Raw genomic sequence first — 10473 nt, 5'->3', positions numbered from 1 at the left:
GGTGAAGGGTGGTGGTGGTTAAGGCTGTCTACTGCCACCACACCCTCCCTGGGAACTGGGATGTTGATAAAGTTTTTTTCCCATCAACTGCATTCAGTGCAAACAGCAGACTGGTGTGCCAAGCAGGCAGTGTCTCCCCCGGCTGCTGATGTCCGGACAGGCCAGGAACCCCAACTGACTGTTATCTTGTAGGAAACGGAAAGTCTCGAACCCGCAAGTGCACGAGACAGATGGACTGTGCAGGGGTTGGGAAGTCCTGGAGAGGACTGATAACTCATCATGCCGCCGTCTTCCTATACTCCCGACTCCAAAGACTTTATTTGATCTCTGACACCTCCCTCAGATATTTGACGGAACAGTTCAACAGTTCAGATTGAGTATGTTGACTATATTTTAACCACTGTATCTTTACTGAACTCAGTGGATGACAAACGGCTCACCTGTCATCTGTCAGGTGCCTCTACCTTCCAGAGGAAGAAGTTCAAGCGGAAAAGTCAAAAAGCATTTTCAACACTTTCATTGTTGACTCTGAAACCAACTTGTTTCATTGTCTGTGACACAATGGCCACTGTGCAGAGAGAAGTAGCAGCACTACCACAACAAACATCCAGTTTGAACAACCTTGTCCCCAGAACATTGAGGTAACAAGCACAAAACTTTGTCCTGAGCAGAATCATTTTAAAATCAATGCAAAGTTTGGTCGTAAGAATCAGCAAAATTCAATCTGACTCAGAGGAACACAGATCAGATACAAGTGTAAAGAACTCGGCTACGCAACAATATGTCAGCTCTACCATTGAGTCTGAAATATGTTTTGTGTGCACAGTTATGAGTTTAGAATAGAAGTTCCTTGTGACATTGTCTCCTCTGTGATGGGAGGCTCAGGATTCTGTTCTTTAGTTTTGGATCACAAGAAGCCAAAAGACAGTCCTGTGGTATTTAAGCGCTGTAAAAACAGTAGTTTGACACTTTGCGAAATAGGTCTGTGCTTTTTCACTTTCTTTCTGAGATTACTGATTTCTGTACAATAAATACGAAGCAACACTTAGCCTAGCTTAGCATCAAGACCAGAAACACGGGAGAAACAGGAAGTCTGGCTCCGTCCAAAGGTCCCAAAATCCACTTATCAGCACCTCTAACGCTCCCTGATTAACATGTTATATCCTGTTTTTCTAAATCTTCTTCAAAACAAGTATAAAAGCAAGTTTTAGTTTTATGTGAAAAACTGCTGCTTACACCAGACTGCTGACTGCACTGGAGTTCTGCCTTTTCAAACGTAGTCAAACTCAGTACAGAGAAATCTTACTCACTAGCAACTTAATTTTAAGTATTAAAGTAGTACTAAAGTAAGTACAAAAGCAATCACACAGCTACTTTAAATGGCAAAATACAGTGTAGACAACCAGGTTTTCGACTGTACTGTGATAACGGCGTTAAACACACAAACACAGATGCACATTCACACGCACAGAAGTGCTGACGGCCTTCAGACTGAGTTTTGGGGCTGCGTCACATGTTTTTTCACGCATTCAGAAATGAACAGCCTCCCATCAGAATCCACCGACTGCGGTGGAGAGAGAGGTGCGTAATTAAAGAAAAACTCTCAGCCAGGGAGGGAGGTCAGGGGTGCACTTCATTATTCAGCTTCCTTCTCTCTGTGGATGAAGCTCTTGGAAGGACTCTCTCTCTCTGTGTGTGTGTGTGTGTGTGTTTTTGTGTATTTTGAGGGAGGGGGGGGGCATTAAGGAGGCTTTAACTGTGAGATGGTGGGGGATGGAGGGGCAGATGCTTTAGCTCTGACTCCTACTCAGTCATTAGACATGATTATGAACCGCTATCCTACAGATTTCATACTGATTCAGCCTGGAACAAAACTAGTGGAGGCGTCCAGTGAATGTTCATAAGTGAAGAACACAGGAGACAGAAGGACGTTTGAAATGTTATGCTCTTTAACCAGCAGCATCCACTGATACTTTGTGTCCTTTTCTTCTTCTTGGACTCTTAACACCGTTTACCATTTTACAATAAGACTACTCTTATAAAGGATTTATAAATGGTTTATTATTAGGTTATTAATTTGGTTGTTAACACTTTATAAATCATAAATAAACAATTATAACACAGTTTTCATACATTGATGCAGGCTCACTATTTGGCAAGATACTACTCAATAATCTTACTAATGAGTCACTACCATTTATAACTGGTAAAAGGAGCCTTATAGTTATTCATTAATAAATGATGATGTGTTTTACACTTCATGATGAGGCTCCCTTTTGCGGCTGCTGAGAACATGTCAAGGTCAACAACACTGCCGAGGCCTCAGAGGACGAATCTGGTCATGTGATATGATCATTTGATCTGCCATAATTTGATCTGCCAGATGAAACTTTCTGAGCATTAAGATGCTGACGATAGTAACTGAACAAACATGTGATGAAGCAGCAGGTACAGCTTATAAACAGCTTATAAATGATTTATAAAGTGTTAACAAGCTAATTAATAAACTAGTTGGATGTTATATGTGGTATTAGATGCTAACATGAGTAAACTACACACACACACACACACTGCATGTTCATGTCTCATACTGTAGCCTACATTGTGACATGTACAGTACAAGGTTCCTACAAACAGCTGGTGAAATCAGGTAAATATAAACAACTCAGTCAGTAAGACAGTGATGTTAAAACCACCCACATATTAAAGTAGTTCCTCGTGATTTTAGTAAAACATTACTTGATTTTTTTTTTCTTAAAAGCCACTTCCAGAACTTTGATCATTTATTAGAGATGAAAGAAAAGTAAATTAATACACCGATAAGAAAATACATTTAAATAAATTAATGTGGATTCACACCCAACTACATCCAGTGGAGGAAGGTGAGTAAAGTATTAGATTAATCACAGTTTTTAGATACTTGCTACATTTGTCTTACAGATAAAACTTTATTCAATGGGCATATAAAATAATTAAATACTTAAGATAAATATGATTAGTTCCATCTCGATCTGTAACTTTAAAATGTCCACATAATGTAATATATGATATATCACCAAACAAGTACTTTTAATCTAATATTTGAGGATCCTACTTTTCTTTGTTTAGATAATATTCTGTATTACAGAATACTGTATATCTGTATTACTTAAGTAGGATTTTGAATGAAAGGCTTTTTACATTATTGTATTGTATGGTACTGATACAATTTAATACTCAAGTAAAGGATTTCAATACTTCTTCTTCCACCAATGCACAATAGTCAGAAAAGTCACTACATTGAACTGCTGTAATACTTTTACTTAAGTGAAATTTAAAATACAGAACGTTCACGTTTTACATGAAGGAGTTTCTACTTTTACTTCAGTGAAACATCAGCAAACATCTGTGATTTAAAAAAGTCTTCTGTGTGCACCTCTTGCAGCATCACACTGCTGATGCTCACATCGTCTTTTTTTACAGCTGATCTCAAGATTTAAACTTCATCATTTGTGCCCTGCAGCTTTAAACCAATGCTGCTGCATGGAAAGACAATCTATAATATAGATGTGTACAGGTAAAGAGTTCAAACATCAGAGATTAAACTTAAAGTTCAAGCAGAAAAAAAATACAAATACCAACGTAAACCCATGGAGGGTCCACAGGTGTGTATATTTGTGAAAATAAACTGGACTCACTTAGTGAAAGTAGCAGCCACGCGATCCTCATTGTTGCTCTCGTCCTGTTTCTACTTGTTGCTTCTCCCAGATGCATTTATCATTCATGCAGCACTGCGCTCCAATCCCTTACTTTGTATTGGGACCTGTTGTACAGATCATAAACCGTCCTGTCACGCCTTTCTCCTTGAATTTGTATCTTAAGCAGATGATCTTGCCCGACTTATTGTTATTTTTTTCTTCTTCTGTTAAACTGAAAGCCAAGAATGCTTTTGTCTGTCTCTGCTGCTTCTTTCTCTCCTCTCTCGCAGAGTTGGGGATTTGTGTGGAAGAGTGTTTCTGTGGTTTCCTTGGCTGCACCGTTGTCGCTCAGTGTCTCTCTCCCCCCCTCTCTCTCTTCTCCCACAGTGGCTTGCCGCTGTATTGTGCTCAGTCAGTCCTCTCTCCTGCAGTGTGTTCAGCTGTTAGCAGCCAGTGTAGCAGACCAGGAGTATACTGATCATTCACCCAGACTGTCCCTGCCTCCCTTATCATGAGAAAGCAGGGGCAGACCCACTACGATCCAATCCTACAGCTCTGGACTCTCTGCCGCTCCGACATTTTCAATAACAAAGGAAGCTGTGAGACAATGTGTTCCCCTGGTTTTGATTCTTTCCTAAAATGGTCCATGACTCAAGGACGTGGGGTGAAGTCACATCAGCACTGATGTTGTTTGAACACGGGAAAGACCTGTTTAGATTCATACAGTCAGCATGTCTTCATGCTAACAACAGTTTTTCTCAAATACAGGCTGAAGTGTAGCATGGGTCTGCAGAGACTTAGACCTGAGACCTGTGACCTGGACTTCAGTCAGAGAAATGAGGGTTTATTTTTCATGGACCTGACTGCTGTGAGTTTTATCTCCTTAGTTTTTTTCAAATGTCATTTTATTGGTCACCATTCCATCTGGTTCCTTCAGTCAGTATTATCAGGAAACACAACATTAACTTCCATTATTATGCAGAGGACACCCAATTGTACCTGTCGGTGAAACCTGATGAAACCAATCAGTTGGCGTAACTTCAAGTTTGTCCTTTGGCCCCAAACACCTCAGAAACACATTATCCACTGATATTGTTATTTTTGATGGCATTGCCCTGCACCTCAGAGTTATCTTTGATTAGGATAAATCCTTTAACATACAACACATTTCCATTTTTTCAGGTACATAACATTGCAACATGACTGGTAATCCTAACATGCCTTGTCCTTTCTTTGACCAATGGTGTAACGTCATCATTCAGCTCTACCACTCAGTCAGTCAGTTATTGTTACAAGACATATCCCATCTCTAAAGGACGCAGAAAACCAGTCCATGCTTTTGTAATTTATAGGCTGGATTACCTCACCTACAAAGCCCTTAATGGTCAAGCACCATCATATATTAAAGATCCTTATGTGTTGCTGTTTGATTATAAAGCAGGTCTAGGTTCTATTTTAATACTGTGAAAGTATTAAAGCGCTCAGTCCACAGACAAAGAAGTAGAAGAAACTGAGCATTAAAACCAGCTGTCAGGACTTCTGGAACTTTGTGATGTCACAACAAAACACTGACAACAGGTGATTCGGTTTCTTCAAGTATCTGCCTGAAATCTGCTACATTTTGTTTGTGTTTGTTGTTCAGCGTTTTGCTGGACTTGTCCAACAATCTTTCCAGCTTTTGATCTTTTTAACTATTTTCTCCTCCTAGGTCTTGATCTTACTCTGTGAAGCGCTGTGACATAATGTTTTTCTTTGAATTCAGCATCAGACACGGTCATTGAACAGAAACAAGCCTTTAAAAATATCCACCCATGGAATTTTACTTTCTTTCTCTGAGAGAATTTCATTGCATTTTCCTGCTTTTTGCAACATGACAAAGATGGGTCACAACACAGCACAAAAACCTTCAGTTTACAACTGGGAACACTGGTCCAGCTGGTGCTGTGTTTGACTTTTGGATTAAAGTCAGGCAGTTTGGTCCCTGCAGGAACCACTGAATTGTTGCCAGTCGTTTGTAGCCATGACGACAGATATTCACAAACATCCCAGCAATTGCTGTCAGGGCACTTTCTCTCTGCCTTCATTCACTTAGTTCCAAATCTGTCTCGACCAACGAGTCAAAACTGGATTCAATCAGATCCGTCTTTGAATGCAAAACGCAACAACAATAAACAAGCCTATTTTTTAAAAAGAGTTTGCGATCATATAACCGCCATTGTGATGCATGTTCTACTGGCTGCTGATGGGAAGTTTGGGGAAAAAACAGTAGAGATAAGATCAGGGGTGTGGAGGTTTTCCTGGGTGTTTCCTGCTACTGGAACAGTTAAGAGTCATTAATAAAAGGCTGTAGAGACTGATCTTCAAAGACCTGGTCCCGACATCAGGAGCCACATCTGCAAAAGCTGCATTAAAGCCCCCTTTTTCACCGGAGAGAAAACCCGCTAACATCCGCTAACATCTGGCTGTTGTCATCAGTGTGAGAGGATACGATCAGCATTCACTGATGTCAGGATTGCTGTGTAATGGTGTGCGTACAGGATCATATGTACTACAGTAGTGGAGCGAGTGTGTACACACAGTAGGGGTCTGCCCCACCATTAGTTCACTAATAGGACCATTAGGCTAAAGAAAAAGTTAAATCCTGGAATAGTGACAGCCTTTACCACTTAACTTAAAGCAGCTATGATTAATATTTCTCTATCAATAGTGGATCTACAGTGGAACTATGTGTATGTGAAAGTAGTTGCTTGTAGTGACACACAGAATTACCCCATAACTACATGTCTGTGACACTGGTGTTTCTCTCAGCTAATTGTTTCGGTTTTGGTGTATGGATTACTGAAACTAAAAAAATCTAAAAAATAAATACATAAATTACACATTAAATAATTCATATGTCATTAAATGCACCAATATTAAAAATAAATACAATTAAGTAATAAAATGTGACATAAACTGATATTGCTGTTTAAATTTGCTTCTGCATTTATTTACCTATGTGTTAATTCCACTACTTTCCCATTTATATTTCCATTTTATTTATTTATCATTTTTTATTATTTATCATTTATCTCTCATTTTAATATTCCCTCTTTGCATTCCCCCCTATTTATTTCTGTATTTCCTTTACGTTTCTTTATGCGTTTTTGCCTCATTATGCAAAGGAGGGGGCTGTCATTCAAAATTTGTCATGGTGTGAACTTTTCACCTGTGGGTTGATCAACATCAGAGTGCACGGATCAACTATATACGCCTTACTCTGACCTGTGGCCAGCAATGGATCCCTCCCAGCTGAACTTACTGTCGGTCAGGACTATTCAGTTCTCCATGTGGATGCTCTAAGTGACGGTGTGTTTCAGTCGGCAGTATACACAGACACAGCTGCTGACCTTTCCTCTGGCCAGGTGTGATAAGGTGGTGATAAGGTTCGACTCTGGTAGAGACAAACACCCAAAAGAAACACACTTGGCTTTCTTTATTTTAATGTAATATATGACATACAGTATTTGTCCCTATATTAAGAGTGATGTTGCAATATGTCACCTATAAGGAGATATATTATTATCACACAGCCCTATATATATCCGCTAGATTTATGAATACGTCAATTTAAACATATGATATACCCATAGTAAAATCTGAATATGTACATATATAGAAAATATAATATATTATTTTTGAAATCATTGTCTAAAAGTGTGAGACCACTTTCCCATCTACTGTATATTTACAATATGTATTTAATTTATACATGCAAGTTTATTAAAACAACATACTTATAAAAATTGTAAATGCTTATATATGTTTTTCTTATTCATTTTTAACATATACATGTCTATCTTTTATATTTACGTATATAATATCAACATATACCCTCACAAACAGTATACTGTACGCAATATGTCTACAATATGAGCATATACAAAAACATACGTCAACACATTACATTGCTCCAATTTCTAACATATTTCATGGATCATTTTTACATATATTCTTTTACTTCATAGATTTCATATATGGAAATTTAATACATTAATAAGGGTTGGCTGACATTTTCAAGTCTGATTCATAAAGCAGAAGGAAGAGTGAAAGTGGAACAGGTAAAATCTATATGGAGTCTGATGTCTGATGCCTCATCAGTCACTCACCCTGTGTCTTGTGGGTTTTGTTGTTAAGGCACAATTACTTTTAAAGAGTGGACACGTTAGCTGATGTAGTTTGATTTTGAAGGCAGTGTTAGCACGCTCTCTATGTTGCTCCTGTGGAAGACGTGGTCGGGCAAGGTCAGGAAGTTATGTCAGTGGTGTTTACACTGTCACTCAGTCTGATTAGCACAGATGAATATCTGAGTGTGCGCCTACATGCATGACTGCCAGCAGCCTTTTTAATTCCTGCAGCTGGTCACAGGAATGCTATGTTAGCTTTAGCACTTTACAGAGTGGCTTGATCCTGGACCGCCTTGTAGCTCTCCCGCCATTAAATGGCCCTGAATGATGCATTGCGTCAGAAAAAGTATGTACCATAGAAGAAGTCCAATTATAGAAGTCTGTGAGAAAATAACTCCACTTCTCATTTGATTCTTGTTGACTTTTCACCAAAAAATTTACTAATGATTTCATGGTCTCAATGTATTTACAGCATGATGTTCATTTTGTAAATTTATGGGTAAAATAGAAAATAAAGCGGGGTATGCTTGGGGGCGTGGACCCTGTGATCCAATGAGGATAGAGCAATGCATTTCAGGACTTTGACCTTTCATTGACTGTGTCCCAATTCAGGGTCCACATCGTACAGAGGGTGTGGTCTATGAAGGTGTTGCCCATCGTAGGTTGAACAGAAATGAGCAGTTTAAAGGGGCCTTGGTTTTAACAGTTGTACTGTTAGCTGCTGAACTGAGCTGAAACCAATACATTTAACAGTGTAATGGCACAGTCAGTCTTCAAATGCAGCTTCTGAAGGATAAAGCCCCTGAATTGGGATCAAGTATAATAAATGACATTACTTTGATGAGAGAATTAAAAAAAAATGTACATTACTTATCTTATTTTAACAGCATAATTAATGACCTGTAACCCATTATGTCTCAAAGGTAACCTTCCCGACACTATGGTCAGTTCCAGTTTCAAGAAACCAATATGGCGACGGCCAAGTTGCCAGACTCAAGGCTTCAAAACAGTCCTCCACACACCACTGGGTGACATCGCGGTGGGGTTGCAATTAGGTGCGTACACATGAGTAGTTCAGTGAAGTGAGATCACTGAGAAAATGACAGATGGAGAGAGGGGGAGAGGAGCGGATATGTCACAGAGCTTCCTGAATGTGACTGACTTTGTTTCTCTTGCCACTGCCCTGTTTGTCAGCTGTGAGTCACGAGCGGGAAGGATGTTCTTCATCCACTCTGATGTTATCTTTAGCCACTCGCAGACTGCTGATTACAACTGCTCTGTGTCTGAGGTCGCTCTCTGGCTTTCACCATTGAGGAATGGACAAATGAATTGGAGGCAAACAACAATATTTATATTCAGTAGTTTAGACGTAATTCAATTCAATTCTGTTTAAAGCACTGTATTATACTTCTAGGTGTAGTAATGTTATATTCGGGGGACTGGGGATGGTTGAATCATTTTTGACATTTCTGTCTGTATCTTTTAAGCCAGTGTGTTCAAAGTTTAAAAGAAAGTAGTGTTATTAAATGGTATAGGTGTTTTCTCTGCAACACAAAAAGAAAATGTCCGGCTTAGTCTCAAATACAAGGAGTGAATTTTTTCAATTCACCTCATAGTCCAAGTTTGTTAGCTAACAGCTAAAACATTAGCTCGGACAACTAGCATGAAAAATATCTACATAGACTCACAATAAACATGACATAAGTTTGAAGTTTAACTACAGAGCAGACAGCTACTATTACAAAAAATAAATTAAGTAAAAAAAAAAAACACAAAACACAAAAACTGAGAGGCAGCAGCACCAGCAGGCCCCTTGAGTCCTCTCCCTTCTGCTGCTGGCATCACAGCTTTGAAGTACTTCTTTCCCAGGCCTGGTGAACCTCATGGAGGAGTGATCAGGAAGCACCTGAGCGAGCTACAGAGGAGACGGGAGAGGAAAAGAGACTTACAGAACACCAGGAACACACACAGTCGTAACAGTGTGTATTATGTTAAAGACGGGTTACGTTTACAAGCGTTTAACACCTCCTGTGTAGATCTTTCTAATCCTTCGAATTCCTAACTTTTATTTCTTTTAGAGTGGAAGAACATCTGAAGCATGATTTGGATCCTCAGCTGACTCTAAACTTTTCCATTTACATGAAGGAATGAATCAGGTTCACCCTCAGGGAGGGTCTCCATCATGCCAGGTGTAGATTTATCTGAATTGGCTGATGTCTGACTTTTTCATAGCAGCCCAGCTTTGGTCACCCTGGTGTAAATGGTGTGTGTGTGCGTGTGTGTGTGTGTATATGATGTGTGTGTGCAGTTGGAAAAGTGGCGGCAGCGAGCCAAGCCCTCTCATGTCCGGCGTTTGGAATTCCTCAGCCGTGAGCTCAGCCGCTCGGTGCCGGCTGACGCTCCCGTCGTTTTGTGCGCTCTGTGGGCCCGGGGGCGGCGCTCGCTCCCTCCCACGCCTCATTAGCCCGCCACAATCACACGGGCATGTCAGGAATGTGAGAGTGCATTCTTCCTTGTGCCCCCCCCCAACTCCCCACCAGTAACCTCCTCAGCACCTTCTGGGTCTCCTTTAAACACTCACTGCTCTCACCACCAACCGTCCTCCTTCACTTCTAACATAGCACATCTCC

At 40.0% G+C, this 10473-nt stretch overlaps 1 protein-coding gene across 2 annotated transcripts in view; it reads right to left on the bottom strand.

Annotated features, from left to right (window-relative positions):
• podxl (podocalyxin-like) overlaps positions 1 to 4206 on the bottom strand; it is a 21932-nt gene extending 17726 nt beyond the window's left edge. Inside the window, exon 1 of one of the 2 annotated variants that reach the window (XM_087177240.1) lies at positions 3678 to 4206. In XM_087177240.1, coding sequence (XP_087033366.1) covers positions 3678 to 3753 — 76 coding nt within the window. In that variant the 5' untranslated portion in view covers positions 3754 to 4206. The remainder of the gene's footprint in view (positions 1 to 3677) is intronic. The other variant, XM_087177239.1, reaches the window with a different exon arrangement.
• Positions 4207 to 10473: the final 6267 nt, after the last annotated feature.

Source organism: Seriola lalandi, unplaced genomic scaffold (genome assembly GCF_002814215.2).
Source record: "Seriola lalandi dorsalis isolate HSWRI2012SDOR001 ecotype SW California unplaced genomic scaffold, Sedor1 jcf7180002054584, whole genome shotgun sequence".
NCBI lineage: Eukaryota > Metazoa > Chordata > Actinopteri > Carangiformes > Carangidae > Seriola > Seriola lalandi.
This window is presented reverse-complemented; position numbering and strand designations above follow the sequence as displayed.